The sequence below is a fragment of the Pelodiscus sinensis genome, chromosome 1 (assembly GCF_052426305.1).
Source record: "Pelodiscus sinensis isolate ZL-2025 chromosome 1, ASM5242630v1, whole genome shotgun sequence".
Classification (NCBI taxonomy): domain Eukaryota; kingdom Metazoa; phylum Chordata; order Testudines; family Trionychidae; genus Pelodiscus; species Pelodiscus sinensis.
In genome coordinates this window covers 112601911-112622674 of record NC_143052.1, presented here as the reverse complement: position 1 = coordinate 112622674, position 20764 = coordinate 112601911, and the positions used below count along the sequence as shown (strand labels likewise).

The 20764-nt window shown below is 47.7% G+C and overlaps 1 protein-coding gene across 1 annotated transcript in view; it reads right to left on the bottom strand.

Moving 5' to 3' along the window:
* USP18 (ubiquitin specific peptidase 18) overlaps positions 1-20764 on the bottom strand; it is a 33623-nt gene that overhangs the window by 9119 nt on the left and 3740 nt on the right. The window contains exons 2-10 of the mRNA XM_006135471.5: positions 15466-15522; positions 13911-14126; positions 13069-13165; positions 9001-9146; positions 6821-6900; positions 5112-5258; positions 3883-3978; positions 1611-1781; positions 174-305 (exon numbers count right to left, since the gene is read on the bottom strand). Coding sequence (XP_006135533.1) covers positions 174-305; positions 1611-1781; positions 3883-3978; positions 5112-5258; positions 6821-6900; positions 9001-9146; positions 13069-13165; positions 13911-14073 — 1032 coding nt within the window. The 5' untranslated portion in view covers positions 14074-14126; positions 15466-15522. The remainder of the gene's footprint in view (positions 1-173; positions 306-1610; positions 1782-3882; positions 3979-5111; positions 5259-6820; positions 6901-9000; positions 9147-13068; positions 13166-13910; positions 14127-15465; positions 15523-20764) is intronic.

Below are 20764 nucleotides of genomic sequence, written 5' to 3'. Positions count from 1 at the left end.
CTTCTTGTCTGGCACTAAATCATCCACAGACCTTTGTAGTGTAAGAGAATGGGATGGAGAAATGAGCTCAGCCCCACACATCAGAGAGCGTGCGTGCATGCATGCGTTTATAGTTAGAGATCCAAAGAATGCACAGCAGAGAAATAGAAGTCTTGTGAGTCTGGTTTTCTCACCTGACAGACACTGGAATCATTGAAGCAGTACCATCTGCAGTCTGTGAGACTCCGAATGTAGGCACAATAGTGACCACAGCTGGCTAATCCGGAATGAGCAACAACAGCAAAGAGATCATACTGCCAATCGGCCTAAAAAGACCCACAAAGAGATACTATCAATGAAATAAAGACCAAATCCTAGATGGTGAACAGAGACAAATATCCATAATATAAATCTATTTCCTTCAGGAAAAGGTGAAACATCCTCCCAAGTTGAGCAAGGTGACAGAATGACAATGGCCCTGTCTGGAAGATGGAAGATCATATTCTTCAGTTGCGTGTAACAGGAATTCTTCCTAAGTATTCAATTCTGCCACACAGGCAGCTGGATACTAAGGCACTAAATGCTTCATAAATACCACCAATCAGATTAGATTTTCCTATTATTCTTATACCAAATCCTGGTTCTGTCTCTCATTCTGAACAATCTGAGTAGGGAAGTTTCATGGAGAATAGGTGGTGGGGAAAAAGAAAAAGCAATTCTGGGCCCTAAGGAAGAACAGTCAATTCCCAATCCCCCACGCATGCATGCATAAGCCACACCTGCAAGGGCGGTTCTGGGCCTGAGCTGGGTGGTGCCCAGCGAGCTGCTGGCACAGCCAGGGCTTCCACATGCCTTCCTGGTAGGGTTGCCAAGTATCTAATTGTGTAGACATAAAGATTCTTGCCCTGCCTCCTGTCCTGCTCCTCCATGCCCTTGTCCTGCCCCTCTCCAAGGCACCAGTCCGCACCCCTCCATCCAACCCACCCCCCACCATCACTCACTCTCCCTACCTTCACTATCTTCAGGTATGGTCAGGGGTTGGGGTGCATAAAGGGGTTCAGGCTCTGAGAGGGAGTTTGGATGTGGGAAGGGATGCAGACTCTGGGAGAGAGTTGGGGTGTGGGCTCTGGGCAGCGGGGGTGGAGTGCAGGGGCAGATCAGGGGGTTGGTGCTTAGCTTAGGCTGCTCCCCAAAGCAATCCGTACACCCCTCTGGCAGCGGCTCCTAGGCAGCAGGGAGCAGAGGGACTCCATGCACCGCTGCCCCCAGGCACCACTCCCACAGCTCCTATTGGCTGCAGTTTCTAGCCAATGGGAGCTGCAGAGTTGGTACTCAGGGTGGGAACAGCACATGGAGACACCTCCCCCCACTCCCAGGCGCAACAGGGATGGTGCCAGCTGCTTCTGAGAGTGGGACGGAGCAAAGGTTGGCAGGAAGCCTGCCTTAGCCCTGCTGTGCTGTTGGCAGCAGTGGTTGGGATACCCCCGCCCTTTTAAATCTCATGAGCCCCTGTGCAACTGTCCCACCCATCGGCAGGTCTGGTTTGACCTGAGAGTCTCTCCTTGTGAGAGCTGAGAGAATGAGGAAGACGAAAATCTGCTTCCCACAAGTGCAAAGGATGAGTGTCTCACCTTCTCTTTGGCATCTGGGTGACATTGCTCTTGTGTTAGTATCTGATTGAAATCGAGGCTTTGTGAAAAAGGCAGAGAGTAGCTGATCTTTTGAGTCCAGGTAGATTTCTTGAAGTAGAAGCGCTTTAGGTGGAGAGTGAGGGTCTGTGGCAGACATGTTAGCCTCATGCCCTGCAAAGCAATAAACACGTGAACTAAGAACGAAAGAATCAAGAATGGATGAAGATGCTACGATCAGTGTGAGTGTAACAAGGGTGGGAAATGGTCACGGGTACAATGAATTAATTCCCTTAGCCTGTCACTGTAATAGACCACAGTTCAGCTTCAAGCATATGGGAAAGACACTTGTTCACAGTTTACTCCTAGCACAGGAATAGCATGGGGAGCATAGTTGTTTGTGGGACCTGAAATGCAGTTTTTTTTACACACACACACACACACCAAATTTCCCAAGTGATTCAGCCTTAAGGTGTCCATTCTGTGCATTAATTCACTGTCTGTCTACGGTCCTTACTCTAAAGCATATATTACTCATCTATCCGCTCCCCCTGCCTATTGCACAAGGGCACAGGAGGGGATGGAGGAGAGCACCTGTTAGAGGGATCACAGCAAGCGCAGGCAGGCATAACAGCTGCTGATGCTGGCAGGAAGAAAATGCAGGGTGGGTGAGAGAGATGCTAATAGGGAATGTCCCTATAGGGCAATGCCCTGCAATGGATACACTGCCTGAGCAGTAGGATAGTACTGGGTTGTACTCACCCTGACAGATACCGGAGGGGGTCGCTTTCTTTTATTTTGGCAACATTAATAAAACTTGTCCTGCCAATTAAGCCTGACTGCACTGCTATACACCTGGGCTGTGTCTAGACTGGCAAGTTTTTTCGCAATCTCATGTAAGATTGTCAGTGTTCTTGCGGAAATACTATGCTGCTCCCGTTCGGGCAAAAGTCCCTTTTGAGCAAAGCTTTTGCGCAAAAGGGCCAGTGTAGACAGCTCAGATTTGTTTTCCGCAAAAAAGCCCCATCGTGAAAATGGCGATCGGGGCTTTTTTGCACAAAAAGCGTGTCTAGATTGGCACAGACACTGTTCTGCAAAAAGTGCTTTTGCGGAAAAGCGTCCATGCCAAGCTAGACACTCTTTTCTGCAAATGCTTTTAACGGAAAACTTTTCTGTTAAAAGCATTTGCGGAAAATAATGCCAGTCTAGACGTAGCCCTGAAGTACAGGCAGTCCCTGGGTTACCTGGATCCGACTTACGTCGGATCCCTACTTAAGAACGGGGTGAGGGAACCCCGCATTAGCTGCGCCCTGCCCCCCAGCAGACCTCCGAGACGTGCCACGGTGGTCCCGCCACCTGCGTCCTCCGTGGCGAGAAAAGCTGCTTCGCGTCTCCCTGGTCCGCTGTGGGGAGGGAGGGCAGCAGACCAGGGAGATGCTGAGCAAAGCCGCAGAGGACGTGGGCGGCGGGATCGCAGCACGTCTGGGCGGTTCCGCCTCCCGGGTCCTCCGCGGTGAGAAAAGCCGCTCCACGTCTCCCTGGTCTGCTGGGGGGCGGGGGGTGCAGCTAGTGCGACCCCCCCCCCCCCAGCAGAGCAGGCTTTTCTCGCCGATGCCTGGGGTAGAGCAGGTGGGGGGCTGCCGGGTTGGTCCCACAGCGCCGAGGTGCGGCGCTACTGGAACAACCCAGCAGCACCCCAGCTGCTCTGCCCCAGGCGTCCCCAAGTCAGCCGCAGCTGAAACTGACCAGCAGCTGACTACAGGAAGCCCGGGGCAAAGCAGCTCTGCCTCAGGCTTCCTGTAGTCAGCACTGGTCAGTTTCAGCAGCGGCTGAATCGGGGACACCTGGGGTACAATATGTACCAGTTCCGACTTACATACAAAGTCAACTTAGGGACTGTAGGTTTGTTCTTATCTTGTACGTAACCCGGGGACTACCTGTATAGACATGAAGATTCTTGCCCTGCCTCCTGTCCTGCTCCTCCATGCCCTTGTCCTGCCCCTCTCCAAGGCACCAGTCCACACCTCTTCATCCCACCCACACCCGCCATCACTCACTCTCCCTACCTTCACTCACTATCTCCAGGCATGGTCAGGGGTTGGGGTGCAAAAAGGGGTTCAGGCTCTGGGTGGGAGTTTGGATGTGGGAAGGGATGCAGGCTCTGGGAGAGAGTTAGGGTGTGGGCTCTGGGCAGGAGGGGTGGAGTGCAGGAGCAGATCAGGGGGTGGGAGAGCAGTGGCATGTGTAGGCAGGATTAGGGGAAAGACTCACTCACTTGTAGGCATGATGTTTTCCTTTCACACTGTTCACAGAGACACATGTTGTTATCAGTCAGCTGCTCAGGCTGGAAAAAGCAATGCAGGGAATCCTCCTAGAAACACAAAGAAGGAGTCTATCAGCCAAATAGAACTCCTCTGAGAAGTTACATTTCTATCTCTGCCTTATTTCAAAGGCTGTGGTTTCAAGGCAAACCTTCGAAAGGTCTTGTACTCCAAGATGCCTAGCAAAGGAAAATAAGTTGGTTTTGTTGCTGCTTTCTTGTTAATAAAAGAAGCCCAAAAGACATGCTGGTTGGTTTTAAAGGCTCCCCCCCTCCCTTCTTTTCCACATTTAAAAATTTAATTTTTGCCTCTAATAGTTCCAACTCTGCAGCAACTGCTCACTTAACATTTGTCTTGTTAAGCAACATAACAATGCTAATCTATTAGAGCACATGCTCATTTGAAGTTGTGCAATCCTCACTTCTGTTGTTTGGCTGCCTGCTTTGTTCACTACTTACAGGATTTTCTGGAAAAGCAGCCTGTCCTTGTGGGGGTTTGGAACCAGGGCGGACTGACAGAGAGCACTCCCATCGGTTCCCATAAATTGTGTGCGCCTTGCACACCCATAAGGTGTGCAGCAGGACAGCTGCAGTTCATTTACCCCTTACCCCATTGCCCTGCTACTCCTACCCTCTCCCCTGGAGCTGCTCCCGGGAGCCTCCTGCTTGCTATGTGGGGGGAGAGGTAGGAAGAGAGGGATGCTGATGTCAGAATGCCCCCCCTCCTTCTCCCCTCCGAGCCCCAATTGAATACCCCATTTCTGCAGGGAACTGTTTCACTTCCATGGGTCTATGGGTATGTCTACACTAGCCCTCTAGTTTGAACTAGGGAGGCTAATGTAGGCATTCGAAGTTGCAAATCAGGCCCGGGATTTAAATATCCCATGCTTGATTTGCATCTTCCCGGCCGGTCGCCATTTTTTAAATTTACAAGTCCGGACTAACCGCCTGTGTCTACACGCAGCAGGGACCCAGTAGTTCAAAATAAAGCCCTAAATTGAACTATCTGTTAAACCTCCTTGCAGACGCGGGCAGTTAGTCCGGACTTGTAAATTTTAAAAAATGGTGACCTGCTGGGAAGATGCAAATCAAGCGTGGGATATTTAAATTTAAAAGCGCATTTGCGCAAAAACCTTGCAGTGTAGACATAGCCTAAGTGCATACTGTTGGAGTGCTGAACCTACCAGTGTCTTCAGTCTCTGAGAACTGGAATTAAACATTGGGAGAGGGAGGGTTAACATGTTGCTCTCTCTCGTAGTTTCAAATGAACACTTCTCACAAATCAGATATTCCTGCACTCGGATAGTGTACAGCCTGGTCAACCGGTCAGCCTGAAGAGTAGAAAAGTACAAGAAATGAATATGAACAACACAGCTGATGCTTTTCCCTCTGTAAGTGTGACGGTGGCCCCAATGGACACTTAATGCAGTGTCACTTCTTTAGGACTTGAAACCAGATTTGTCATCTAACTAGACAGAGGGATCTTTACTGCATCTAAAGGAGAATATAAATCATATATGATTCAGAACCCCTGGGGGTACTTAGAGGTCTTCCATGGGATATATAAATGCCTCTAGATTGTAGCCCAGTTTTACTGCCAATTACATAAAAAGCACTAGAAAAGTCAATACAAACTAAAATTTCTTACTATGACTTGTTTATACCGCTGAATATATTATACATTGAAATGCACGTATGGTATTTCTATTCCAAGTGATTTATTGTATCATTATATACTAAAAGTGAGAAAGTAAGCAATTTTGGCAATACTGTGCTGTGACACTTCTGTATTCTATGTCTGATTTTGTAAGTAAATAGTTTAAGTGAAGTGAAACTTTGGGGTACACAAAACAAATCAGATTCTGAAAGAGATTAAGAACCACTGATATAAATGCCATGCGAGATTACATAGTCGGGCTACACTAGCAATGTGGACATAACTATGAGGCACTTGCATGTACAGTTTTGCATTTAACCTGCATAAACAAACAATGCTACTGGTATGGAGAAAAATCAGTGTTAGACTTTGTCTCTACTGCACCCTTCTTCTGCAAAAGCTTATGCAAATGAAGCTTGGAGTAGAATCTTGCCGTGCTTCATTTGCATAATTAATTAGGGGCTGTTTTTCTGCAAGGGGCTTCTGCGCAAAAAGGAGCTGTGTAGACGACTCCTTTTTGTGAAAAAACTCCCTCTTACGCAAGAGCCATTCCTCATTTTTTCAGGAAGAACAGCTCTTGCGCAAGAGGGAGTTTTGCACAAAAGGGAGTCGTCTACACAGCTCCTTTTGGCACAAAAGCTTCTTGCGCAAAAACGGCCCCTAATTAATTATGCAAATGAAGCATGGCAATATTCTACTCCACGCTTCATTTGCATAAGCTTTTGCGGAAGAAGGGTGCAGTATAGACCTAGCCTTAGTGTTTGCCTAGGAACCTCCCATGGGAGGAGCTACTAATCAATTAACATGTAAATAATGACTGAGTATTAGAGGCAGCTAACCAACACTAATGCAAGGGGATGGTGGCAGTATTAAAGATCATACTGAACAATATTTATGTCCATTTGAATTAGGAAGATACATGAATTAACCAAACGCAGATTTGCAAAAGGGGTGTTTTTTCTTAGTAAGAAGCAATATCCCCCACCGTGGTGTGATCTGAAAGATGAACAGATACATTTTAACTGAGACTTGAATTGTCAAAGTCCATGGCTGCAAGGCTCCTTGTGGCTGGGGAGGAGGAGGAGGTGAGAGGCAGGGTTGCTTCGTAGCAGGATGCTAAATGAGGTGGAGGTGACTCGTGGCATCTCACAGACAACAAAGGTTAGGGATGAGAGAAAGCTGTGAAATCTCTAGGGTGCGGGGTGGTACATTCCATTTTTCAGCCAGAGCACTTACCAGCTCCCAGTCTGTGATCTGATTCTTTATTAGGTTCCAGAGGCTCAGGAAGAGTTGAGCAGCATCATACTGGACAAACACTGGACAGAGAGAGACATTACAGCCAAAGTTAGCATTGAGAGCAGTACATTTCACTCCTTGGAGCCTCTCTCGGAGACTGAGGTTTTCATCCGCTTTCTCATTTGCATTTTTTATCCTGTTTCAACCCTCCCCTCCATACCAACACAAACATCCTTCTGACCTATGAGGAAAGGCTGGAGTTTCCCCCGGAGTTCAAAGTCGCTCTTAAGCAATCTTTGTCATTACGGAACAATGTGAGGCGGCTCCTTCCAACCAGGGGCTGAACACCTTGCTACTGTAGCACTCCCTGCTGGCTCAAGGAGCCAAGTACTATGCAATAACATTACACTTGGATTTCTTACTGGGCTCAAATGGCACATCTGCAAACCTAGAGGCATGGAAGGTAGTTTTCTGCAGGGCTTTCTTATGAGAGCCCCATTGAGAACATGCCACTTAAGGAAAAATCCTGTGCTCTCCTCCATGGGGCAGCACTAGTGTAGCTCCATTGCTCAAGCTGGTGGCGGGGGGTGAATCTAGTGTGGGAGGCAGGGGTGAAAGGGGAGGATTTAGGAGCCAGGCAGAGAGTGCACACACCCCGTGCAGCACTGAGCCCTGTTCCATAGAGGCTACCTGTACACTAGGGGCTGCTGAAATTACCTCTGCAGCCTGGGGCACAGGCTTTTTGCCTTCAGTTTCCCTGCAAATCTACCCATTGCCCATGGCAGATAATTGGGCTGTGTTCTTGCGTTAGGATCTGCTCCTTAATTTGCATACCAATAAGCAGATTACAGCCATCCGTGCCTCTAATATGGAGGTACAGCACATAGAATTTACAGGTCCCAGAATGTAATAGTCCTTTCATAATCCAGACAGCGCATAGTAGGCTAGGGTCTATTGGGCTTATGCACCACTCCTCTATATTAGAGACAAGAGAGAGTGGGGGCCACATTGTAGAACCCTGTGAAACTTATTTGGACAACTCTTTTGAATTGGAGCTGAGGCAGCTAAATGTAGACAATTCAAAGAGGGACAAATTTAGCTCTGATGTAAACACACTCAACTGCTTACCCTCCTGCCTATACCACATTTGAATTTGCTGGTATATCTCTTCTGTAGCTCCAGCATTTTACATCATAAAGATTAGTCCAATATACATGTAGGATTTTGCATTTGAATGCGTGTGCATGCAGACATACCCATCAGTAATCAATACTGATCAGATATATACAGAAACAGATGAAAAGCTAATCTAATCAGTTCTTCTCTCAGCATGGATGACACAGCTAAAAAGTTGGATATGTCTTATTTGCTCATGGATTTGGATGATAATTATCCATTATCTTCCCTCTTTTCCTCCCAGCTGACATGTAGGCCATGTCTATACTTACAAGCTTACAGCGGCACAGATGTGCTGCCGTGAGATCGCTCATGTAGCTGCATTATTATGCCAACGGCAGAGAGCTCGCCTGTCAACATAATAATACCAGCTAAAGAAGTATCTGAAGCAATGTCAGTGGGAGTACGTCTGTGCACACATGATGTATGCCAACAAAGCTTATGTCACTCAGGGGGAGGGGTGTTTCACACCCTGAGAGACAAAAGTTTTAATGTAGACATGGCATCATTTTCTAATGAGAGAGAGAGGGGACAGTTCCCCCCTATGATCATGTCAATATAACCAGAAATATCAAGCAGTAACCTGACTCCCAAAGCATGCACAGCTCTGTCTAGAGTAGACTATGGTGTCCAACCACTTCTGAAGCAGTAGTCACTGCTATAGCAAACTAGCCACACTCACCCGGCCAAACAGCCACATGTGGCTAGTGGCTACAGGTCTAGAACCAAAGTGCCTTCCTTCCTCAACAGCAAAACATTCTGCTTCTATAGAGTATGTGCAGCCACTGCATCCTCTGGCCAAAAGTGAGGTCACTTTCCAGGGCTGTTGATCTCCCTGATCTGGAAATAAGGCCCAGCAACCCTTCCCCAGAAGGAAGCCAGCATGGCTCTGCCACCACTTTTCCTACATCACATGAGGAAGTGAGTCAGAAGGCACAATGAGCTTGTGTGTGCTTGGTAACTTCCCCATTCAGTGGACGGGGGGATGGTTGGTTGGTACTTACATTTCAAATTGTGCACAGTGAGACAATGGGCAAGTTCCTGGGGATACACGGCTCTCTGTTTGCTACGCTGCATCTGCTCCAACAGCAAGAGCATTTGGTATGGGACACTCTTCTTTTGTTCTGCATGTCCTATTGGCACTCGGATCCTGTGAATGGAAAAGGTAACAGGAGCGGTGAGCAAGGATTCCGGATAAAAAGCACCAGGCACCACTCCCAAAAGTGCAGAGGTAAATGTCACAGATAGCAGTTAAAAAGGCAACATTACATATATGTCTACACTAAAAGAGTAAAGAAAGACTTGCCAGCAGGAGGCAGCTCCGCCACCTCAACCAGTGGGACAAGTAGCATGTTTTTAGAGAGAGAGGCCTTGACTCTAAGTAACTTCATCCCTGCATTGTGGCTAAATAGATGGGCCAGAAGTGCCTTTAAGTCACACAAAGAATAGCTGTAGTAGTGGGCTCCAAACATACCTACCTCTTCCTGCCCTTTGCTTACTGCCCAGGAAGAAAAGTAACTTACATTTCTTACAGGTACTGACCTAAAACAACTTGCTCCCCTTGGCAGAGGCCTCAGCACAATGGGGTGCAATACAACTGTACCTGTAAGAAATGTAAGTGTGTGGTGAAGTGCGGGGAGCTCAGGGTGGCAGAGGGTTGTGGTGCCAGAGGGTGCAGGAGTTAGGGTTGGGACATATGAAGAGCTCAGGGCAGGGCAGCTGGGTGTTTGGTGGCAAGGTGCAGGAGACATGGTTGTGGTATATGGGGCTTAGGGGATTTGGGTGTCTGGGGTGGGTATGCAGGATGCAGGGTAGGGGGTTGAGGATGGGAGGGAGAGTAGGGGGGTCTGGGGAAAGGATAACTTACCTGGCCAGAACTGGGTTGCTGCAGCTGGTCGAGGGCCAAGCCAGGATCACTGCAGCCCATTCCGGCTCCCCTCCTACTCCTTCTGTGGCAGGAGCGGGCCTGGGCTGCTGTGACCAAATAAGGCCACTGCCGGGCCCTCCTGTGGCAGATGGGGGCCAGACTGCAGGACCAACACCAAGATCAGGGCCATGGCTGGGTGCCCGCAGCCACAGCTGCAACTGGACAGGGACTGATTCTGCCTCTTCCCCCGCTGTGGCAGGAGCAGGGCTGCCACGAGCCCCTCCCACAGCAGATGGGGGTTAGACTGCTGCTGTGGCCAAACAGGGGCCTCTACAACCCCTGGGAGAAGCGAGGCCAGAGCAGGGCCACTGAATTCCTCTCACGAACAGACCACGGGGCCTGCCATAGGATTGGGGCTGGGCCACCGCGGGTGGGACGGAAGCTGCTTTTACCCCCCTCCAGGAGTGGGGCCAGGCTGCCACGGATGCACAGGGGTGAGGGCAGGCCATTGTGGCCACACAATAAGCCGGCTGGGAGTGCGTGCGCCTCCCCTACAGCATGCCCTTGGCCGGCCCCTTTGAACTGCCTGCTCTGAGCCCCCAAAGTGTCTCTTGCTGGAGCACAGCGAGCTCTTACCAGAGCAGTGCACCAGAGAGCACCCCCTTTCTTTCACCTCTGCTTCTGCCCTGACACGCTCAACCCCACGCCCATGCTGTGTGCTATGAACAGGATTGGTATAAAGCCCCTAAATTGCAACTCTCCCTCAACTGGAAATACGCCTTGCCTAGGAGGTTATTTTGCCAGAGTTGCGGAAAGGGGCCTGAACATGATTGAAAATCAACCTCTTATTGAGTGATAGACATAGCAAATTTCAAATATGCCATTCCTGCTCTTGATTAGAAATGGGAAGTTGGGAGTGAGGGAGAAATGGGGTGAAGGAAATGCCAACGAACGCCCCTTCCTTACAGACTGGGTGATAGGATGAAAGGAGGGGGGTGACCGGGGCACATTTCAGAACCTAAGCAGTGCAATGGAGTTTTATGGTGGTATTTCAGCCCTGGAGACCCAAAGATATGTCCAGGGATATGTTTGGGCTCAATCCTGTGATGTGCTGAGCACCCTTAGCTTCTCTTGCTTCTCAGGGAGTTGAGGGTACTCAGCATCTTGCAGACTGGGCCTGACACACAATAACCCCCTCTTGTATGAAGGCCTCCCATTGCGGGCTTTTCTTCATGGCAGTGTTAGCTCAAGTTATCGACACTCTAATTACGTGTGCTGTGCACAACGGCACAAGGCTTTGAGGGGATCCATGGAGGGAGTGTGCCCTGTGTGGCATTTGGTTCAGTGGCAGCAACAGGGCTGGATTTACTCCTATGTGTCCTATGTGATATATATATATATATCAAAAAATTTAAAGAAAAAAAAAGTATGTGTGCAGCCTCCCCAAAAAGGCACAAGAAGACCCTCTCCCCTGCATGGCATTCCCACCTGCCCCAGGCGAGGTGCATGTGGCAGAGCGTACCTCTCCCCACGGCAAGCAGTCCCCAGGTCTCTTCCATTCCTCCTACAGCCTAGCACAGCAGCTGCACTCTGGCTGTGCCTGTGCAAGTACATGGAGCGCAAGCCATGTCCCCCTCCCTCTCTGGCATAGGGCAGAGACAGCAAGGCAGCTGAGATTGGGAAAGGGCTCGCAGCACCCCCTCCTGGGATGTCTTAGATCAGGGGTGTCCAAACTTTTTTCAAAGAGGGCCAGATTTGAAGAAGTGAACATGCGTGAGGGCCGTCCCCGCACTCTCAGCCCTAAGGCGGAGGGCCCGCAGGGTCGGAGGCGGGCGGAGAGCACAGGGCACTCCGGCCTCACGGCGGCCCGGGGGCAGGGCAAACCTGCAGCCGAGCGGGGGAGCGGGGCTGCGGACGTGCCCTACAGGGCAGGCTCTAGGACCGCGGAGGCCATGGGCGGCGGCGGCGGCGGCGTGGGCAGAAGCGGCGCACTGGGCGCGCCAGTTCAAAAGAGCGCCGGGGAGCCAGGAGAGGGGGAGGAAGCGGGGGCCGTATTAAACCGGAACACGGGCCGCAATTGGCCCACGGGCCAGACTTTGGACATGCCTGTCTTAGATGCTCACCTGGCTTCAGCCCCACACCAGGAGCCCAGCCACCTGCAGGAGAGCTGTATATATTAACTTTTAACCCACTTTCAACATTTAGGTGCCCTTAGAATGCTGGCACTCCTAGGCATGTGCCTACAGTGCCTAACTGGAAAGCAAGCCCTGGGAAGCAGATGGGGAATGAGCAGGGGTTAAAAGTCAGCACAGATCCCTCTTATCTTCTGAAAGCAGAGGGGAACTCCTCTTTTCCTTCGGCTGATAAGCAGCTCGCTCCACACCCACTCTCCTTCAGCTCCAGCTGGCCAGAGTAAGCAGTGCCCTGCTCTCTGCATGGTGCAGTAAAAGCTCCTCCTCCTGAGTCATTCTTCACTGGGGAGATGACCTGCCACAGGGTGGCATTGCTGGTGGCTGTGTACCTTCTCTAGGGCATATTAGTGAGGAGCAGGTCTTCTGGGAAAGTGGGAGATAGCGGGGACTAGCCTGTTAAATTAACTAAACAATAGCAAACTGAACAAACTGAAAATGAATTGAAAGAGCTGTCACTCTGGTTAGCAGAAAGGTACAGGGCCCAAACTTGCCCTGTCTCACCCACTCTATGCAACCCCTGATGTCAATGCAGCACAATCAAGGGGCAAGCACATTCAAGCAAAGCAATGGGACGCTACATGCTGTCCATCCACCCAAAGACTCTCTCTCCCAGGTGGGGGTAAGCTTGTGCAATTTGGGTCTGTAGCTGTGGAATGTCTATAGTGCTGAAGTGAATAGTTTAGATCACACAGAAATTATTTTCCATGGCTGTAACTAGAATAAAGCCATGTATTCTTATGGGAAAATGCAATACCTAGAGCAGTACACATTTTATATTCAATATCTCAGGCTGGGGATAAATTATATTGCCCACATGCAGCCTATTTTCAGTCTCAAAACTGCTGTGTTCTACAGAGCCATAGTCTTCTGCCCCAGGCACATTCAGGGCCCACTTTTGTTTGGGATGCACCTGACACCTCCGGATAATCCGGGCCTTTGGATTGATATTCCACTTGACAATAAAACCACCGAGACAGTGGGGCAGCAGTGACTGGCAGTTTGAGTTCTCTTACCTTCGTAGTATCACTGTGAAGTGCGTGTTCATGAAGAACACCTGAAGAAGGGAATTCAGGCAGCAGCTCAGTCCCATATTGTACAGCCCAATAGCTCCTGTAGGGACAAGAAGAAGTGAGGCTTAGAGCTCGCATGGAGGTAAGGAGAGTAAGGGGTAGTGAGAAGATGGCAAATTTCCCTTTGGGCACAGACCAAACTCTTCACTAGGCTGGAGGGAGGGTAAAAGCCACTCTTGTACCACCTTTAACACTGGTTTGTCTTGATAGCTGAAAAGAGTTGGGGCAGTGTCTCTAAAGGTGATCTGAAGCTGCAGCAAAAGGCAAAATTTGGATAGAGGCTAGTCTAATTTTTTAAACCCATTCTCCCCACATGTAAGGATTGTCTGGATGAGGGATTTTTTTTTTCAGACTTCTATGGCGCTAGACCCTTATCAAAAAATTCAGATCTGTCTTAAGGTCACACAAATTCAAGGAAAGTGTCCAGTTCAAGGTTCCTATCCAGGTCTATCTATAGCCAATATTTTAATCCACTTGCCCAGCAAATATAAGAGCAATTTGGACCTGGTGTTCAGGAAGACACAACCAATCCTTGTCAAATTGAAAAAAAATTGCCCAGTTTAGGGTTTTGAAGGGATGAAAACAGCTGGACTCCTCAAGTAGCCCTTTCTCTAAAGCACAAAACTTTCACTTGGAAGATTTCAATGAGTTTGTTCTAATACCTTACTTGTTCAAATCTTCCGTGTGTGAAGAACTGCAAAGGTAAGAGGAAATGAACTGAGGGACAGAGAACAAGATGGAGTGAAAAGACAAAAATGGGAGGGAGGGGAGGTAAAAGCAATTACCATTGTTTAAATCTGCTACACCATGGAGAGCTCTTAGCTGCTTGCCACCTCTTTTCACAGCTTGCTCTCTACTCTCTTCTCCATCTTCCTCCTTCCTCATGCTCGGATTTGGTGACAGCTCTAATTTTCTGCTGTTCTCTGGACAGCCAAATCTCTGGCCCATCAACAGCACAATGCAACACAAGGACTGCAGTGATACCAAAGGACCTAGAAAGACTGGGAAGATGGGCACAATATAGCAAAATGAGATTATCTTGCTATTTACAAATACAGAACAGTTTTCACAATGAAGAATGTTAAATAAATGTGATTATTGTTGTTACATATGGATAGGTTAGGGTGGCACCCTAGGGCTATGTCTAGACTGCAAGCCTCTTTCGAAAAAGAGCGTCTAGACTGCAAGCAGTACTTTCGAAACAGCAAGCCGCTTTTTCAAAAGAGAGCACCCAGGCAGTCTGGATGCTCTCTTTCGAAAAAGCCCTGTTTGCATTCAAGAATGCCTTTTTTTTTCGAAAGAGCACTTTCGAAAAAAGGTGTTCTTCCTGGTGAAATGAGGTTTTCCGCCGTCGAAATAAAAGCCGCATTCTTTCGATTTAATTTCGAAAGAACGCGGCTGTAGTCTAGACACAGGTGAAGGTTTTTTTTTTCGAAAAAAGGCTATTTTTTTCGAAAAAACCCTGCAGTCTAGACACAGCCTAGGTGAACTGTATTGGCAGAGCAGTATGGGTGGAGAACACACTGCCACTCCACCGTCTGCATCCGTTTTGTGGGTAAGTAAAGAACCTTGGTCTAAAGGGAAGTCAGTTAGGCATCTTTCATTAGCACATAAGTCTCTTCAGACACAAAGGAAAGCCAAAAGAAACATTCAGGACACATGTAGTCTGACTGGCTGGCCTTTTGTAGGTATGCCGCACAGACAGGGTGTGTCTAGACTACAGAGTTTTGTCGACAAAAGTGGACTTTTGTTGACAAAACTATACCTGCGTCTACACTACCGCTGAGTTCTGTCGACATAACGTCGACAGAACTCAGCAGTTTTGTCGACGCTGGTAAACCTCATTTTACAAGGCATAACACCTTCTGTTGACAGAGTTTCTGTCGACAGAAGGTGTTATTGAATGTAAACTGTCCTTTGCGTCTACACTACCATGTCGACAAAGCAGCTTGCTTTGTCGACAGAACTCAATGTAGTCTAGACGCTCTTTGTTGACAGAAGTTTTGTCGACAGTATCTGTCGACAAAACTTCTGTCGACAGAAGCCTGTAGTCTAGACGTACCGACAGAGTTGCAGTAATTTAGTTGCCAAACAATCTGTGAACACCTTTCTATTTCCTCAAATATTTGCATATGATCAGGAAACCAAATATTTTCATATAATCAGTCAGTTCATTCACAAACAAGGAAAAAGCCTAGCTGAAAAACGTACTTTTGATCCCAAGAGTGATGAAGCCTCAGGTATTGTACTGGCATCTAGTATACTTAGATTTTATTACAACTTCAGCATTATCTCTACAATATTGTATATACTCAACCCTGCAATTGCAGCACTACTTACTGAGAGATCTGTGAACATTCCGCTTCAGGAAGGCAGGGTAAATAAAGGCACAGAAATCTGTGGAACAAAAAAAATATATATTACAACAAAACAAATTCTTTTCACAGGGGATGCTGGTATGTTTGTGGAAAAATAACACAATGCAGAAGAGTTGCCTGCCTATTGCAGGCATAACTTTCAGAATGTCATGACCTTGAAAAACCGGATCCTTAGGATACAACAGTGGGCTTTTTAAAAAATCGCCACAATAAAGCTGCAAAGCGATATGGTGCCCTATCATGTCCATCCAGCAGCAGTACTGCCAACCTCAAACATCCCCCTCTGAACAACCACAATGTGAAAAATCTTGCAGCATAACAAGGAGAAGCAATTTAAAAGCACCAATATCAGAAATACTGACTACAGTATTCTGAGGATAACCAGAGTGTCCAGAGCCAGAGTACTAAGGCCACAGTATTCACAGAAGCCAGATGGTATCAAATGGTGGGGTAAAATGATTCACTGTGTCTCTGGGAGTCTAAATGCTAAGTTGCAGGGTGGATAAAAATCAATTATTTTTATTGGATTTTTTTACTTCATTCATATTTGTAAATCAATAAAATACTAAATTTATCATTTAAAAATAAGTTACAATTAAATCTCAGCACAAACATGCTACACCTACACTTACAGTCTCATTAAAAATGAGTTAATGGCTCTAATTTGTCCAGCTTAACTCCTAGATCTTGTTTCCTGAAAGTTCTGGGCTTTCAATTTCTGTTTCCCAACACACTAAAGTAACATGTGCAAAGAAAGACACAAGCTGGACAGGAGTGTTCTTATTCTCCGTCTATATGGTGGTGGACCTTTACCAAGCACAGCAGAGGAGTTAGTTAAGGCATTGTCTTAAAGATAGGAAAAGATGGAGACAGCATAAAAAAAGAACGGTGGAGTGGACTACCAAGAAAAAGGGAAGACATTATTGAGAACATACACAATTTCCTATATTTCCCCACACTTTTGCCACAGAAAAACTGTTATGGCTTCTGGGCATAAGAGACCATATCTGAGAAAATTTTTGAAGAAATTTGTTCCCTGGATAAAAAAGGAAAATGTGTTAAGTGTAACCAATGCAAGAAGATGATTCAAGGCCTAGTTGCAAATATGAAACATAAGGAAAACTGCTTATTAGGGTCAGAGAGTTGCCATGTTAATCTGTTTTGTCAGCAAAAACAAGAAGTCTGGTGGTACTTTAAAGACTAAAAAATTTAAATTTGGGACTTCTTGTTGCTTATTGGGAGAAGACATTGATATGCCTGAATAACAATGTGGATCAACTGGTTAGTAACTTAAATAATTCACATTGCAATATATCTTTCTCCAAGACTCTCTCTATGCCTTTTAGTATAAGTGTGATTTAACAAGTAAATTCCCAAGCTGTGTTGGATGTTGCTAGGGAAAAAAAAGTGTATCTTAGTGAATCCTTATGGTTTATTCAATTAGTTAACTAGGGTTAGCATCTACCACCCAAATATACAATACAGAAAATTGCAGGAAAAGGAATCTAGAGTTGCCATTTGCTACTGAGGGTACATCTACACAGCAGCATTATTTCAGGGTAATGTCTGTTATTCCGAAAAAACTATGCGCGCATCTACACAGCTAGCCCATTATTTCTAAATAATTTTGAAATAATGGGCAGCTTATTTTGGCATTTGTAAACCTCATTCCACAAGGAATAATGCCTCTTCTGAAACAGTTATTTCGGAATAGCAGTAGTGTGGATGCACTACCACTGCTATTTCAAAATAGTTCCTCCTCCAAGCCATTCAAAGTACTGTAATTACTCCCCGGTGCTTCCTGGGGCTCTAAATCGAGGTAATACATCCACATTAGGGGAGCCTGCCTTGGACTAATTTCCAGGCTTTCCTATAGTGTAGTCACACTATTTCGAAATAAGCTATTTCGGAGTATTTCTTCTGGAATAGCTTATGCCAAAATAATCGTGCAGTGTAAATGTAGCCTGAGTGTCCTTTTTTTATTTTATATTACAGAAAACATGACTCTTATTTTGGAACATCATAGCCACAGATCATAATGGTGATGACAAATCTATTCCCTGTTTTTACTTCAGCATAACTCAGCTTTTCCAAGGGAATCTCATCCTATACTTATTCTCTCAAAAAAAACCCCAGAAGTACTAGTGAATTTAATGGGGTTTACCCCCAAAATAAGTGCACTCTAAGCACAGCCAGTCTCTGCTTTTTTGGCAATTTGGAATTGGGTCTGTGTCCTTGCTGAAAAAAATTGTAAATGATTAATTCAATAATAGAGTCAGAGGAACTGAGAAGAATGACTATTCAAAATTATTTTTTAATTTTGTTTCAGGATCCCATTTAAACGTCATAGACTTAAGAGACTTCTGTCTACCTGCAACAACTCGAGTCATCCATTGGTATTTTTAACATCAGTGCTGCAACTAAACATATTTCAGATAACAAACTATCAGTCGCAAACAAAAGATTTCAACAAGACACCATAGATTGCTCAGTTCATTTATGCCACAAATCCTCCTTTTCGCATTAACTATAAACACCTTCGTAGACATGTTTGAGCCATTATGACTAGGCCACGTTCCATCTGGTAGAGCAGATATTGGTGGAAGATTGCCAGATGCAGTGTATGAGAAGGAACTTGAACCATGTACAAGAAACACTCAGGGGAAATTTGTCCGATGGGTGGAGTAATGTACACAATGACCCATTAATGTGTGCCTGTGCGGCAACATAAGACGAAACTGTCTATCTTTCAGAAACAATAGATACACAGGGAAATGCCCACACAACAGCATATTTAAAAGAAGTAGCAACACAGGCCCATACACAGGAATTTCTGTGGGGGAGTATGTGCTTTTGTTTGTAAATGTGGGCTACAAGGGTGTGAACACACTCCCCTCCCCTCCATGGTCCCCCAAGTAAACATGCTCCAGCTGACCCGGGGAATGTGGGGGCTGATTTCCCCAGCCCCGGCCTCATTCCTGGAGGAGGTGGGGGGAATCCACCCCAGCCTGCCCCCAGCCTGCTAGAGCATGGGGGAGAGGGGCTAGGGCAACACCCTGCTTCTGCCTTCCCCGTCTGGCCAGAGCATGCTTACGTAAGAGATCATGGGGGGTGGAGGGTGCATTTGCACCCTTCACACACACACACCATGTACAGGCCTGATAAATCAAACATACATCTTGGGGTTGCTTTGTCTTTTACATAGAAACATTCACCACTTTCTTGTAAATTTTGGTCCTTACACATGTATCCCAAATTTTTTTGGGCCACACACTGAAACACGTCAGTGGTTTTTCATTGTTGATTTTCTTTATATGCCCAGGAATGATGATAACTGGAATACCTAGTTTATTTTGTTGTTAGCTGGATTCCCATAGGTACCACTGGATACATATCAACAGTTAGGCTAGGACAGGGATGGGGAACCTCAGGCCCAGAGGCCAGATGCAGCCCCCAGCTTGCCTGAATCTGGCCCCCGAAGCTCAAGGCCTCCCCCCCCCCCAGCATTGGGGAGTGTGCGCTGGTGTTCCAGCTGCCCTGCTGCCACACTGTGGAGCTGGAGCACTCCAAATCTACTAGGTTGGGTCCCCATAGTCTCTGGTGTGCAAGGGGAATGTGGGGAGCAGTGTTCCCTCTAACCTGCCTAGCAGCACAGCTTCACAGGTGATTAATCAGCCCTGCCCATTCAGAGGCTCAGGGCTCCATGCCTGGAGCTGAGATGACTAGGTGGGGCTGAGTAATCACTTGTGAAGTTGTGCTGCCACACTGCTTATAGCAGTGGTTCTCAAAGTGTAGTCCAGCAGGAGCTCCCCTCCCCGCCTCCCTCCTCCCCCGCCCCCCCATGCAGCAGGGAACCCATGCTGCTGCTGCAGTCTCATGGTAGGCATGCCACCGTGGGGCTGCAGCATCAGCTCCGGCCAGGAGGGGAGGTGAAGAAAGCAAACTCCAGCCCAGCCCGCATAGAGCACACAGCTACACATGGAGGAGCGCCACTGCCATGGTAAGAGCAGCACATCCCTCAGCTGGTCCTGCAGGACAGGTAACAGATTGGGCTGCACGGGGTTTGGCCAGGCAGACTCCCACGGTGTGCAAGCAGCCAGCACCCACGCTCCCCTTCCTAGGCAGCAGGTTGGGCTGTGCAGGGCTCGGTGGTGGTGGGAGGCAAAGCAGCTGGGACTGAGGATCCTGCACACACAGGAGGCAGGTGAGGGCTTGGGGCCCTTTTGGGCTTTGCACCCATGGGGACTTGCTCTGGGATGCCATGAACTGGACCCCTGCGGGACCCCACCCCCTGCAGGCCTGGACACCTCGGGGACACCTACCTGCCCACCCCTGCTTTGCTGTGCCCAGCCTCCTTGCCCCTCCATTTCCCTTGACACCCCCGAGCCACCTTGACCTCCCCAAACACCCTCCTGAGCCACCTTTACCCCAGCCCTCTTCCCAGGGGCACCTGGGCCGCCCCCATCTCCCTGAACCCCCTCAGCCACTCTGCTCCTCAGGTTTAGCCCCAGGCACTTCCTGCCCCCATCTCTCTGTCCAACCAGACATCCTACCCCCCAGTCCACTTCTGCACCCTCCCTCCCAGCCAGACTCTGCACACTCTCTCCTGGCCAGACACCCTACTCCTAGCCTGCTTCTGCACCCCACCTCGCTCCCAGATCCTGCACCCCATCCATATCCCATTTGCTGGCCGCTCTGTCCCACACACTGAACCCCTCATTTTTATCCCCACCCTATAGCCTGAGGGGATCCATAAAAATCTACTAATTCCAGAACCCCAGTAAAGTAAATCTGGCCTATGGAATGCCAAAGGAGTGTGGTGTCTGAGTTGGGGGCCACATCAGTGAGAATTATGGGTTCTGGAGGAGTTTTTGATTCTCACTTGCGCAGTCCTCAACTGATTTTTCTGTGGGTCAGTGGCCCCTGACACAAAAGGTTCCCTACCCCACCATGAATAAAGAAAACATTGAAATCTTTTGTGTCAGCCATAAATTAATATTTTACTTTATTTAAAATGAAGTTTGGAAAACTAACATGAGAAAGGTAAAGTGCTTAATCTATTTAATCATTTAAATTAAACCAGTCTCCCTAACTGCAGCACTAGCAAAATGGCCTGTGCATACTTCTGTAATTAACAGTGAGTTTCCATTAGCAACTGATGGTCCATGGAAAGGTTGACATTGAGCCATGGGCCAAAAAGTTTGAGAGCCACCAGCTTAGAGGGAACACTGGCGGGGACCGTCCTTCTCCTTCTCAGTCAG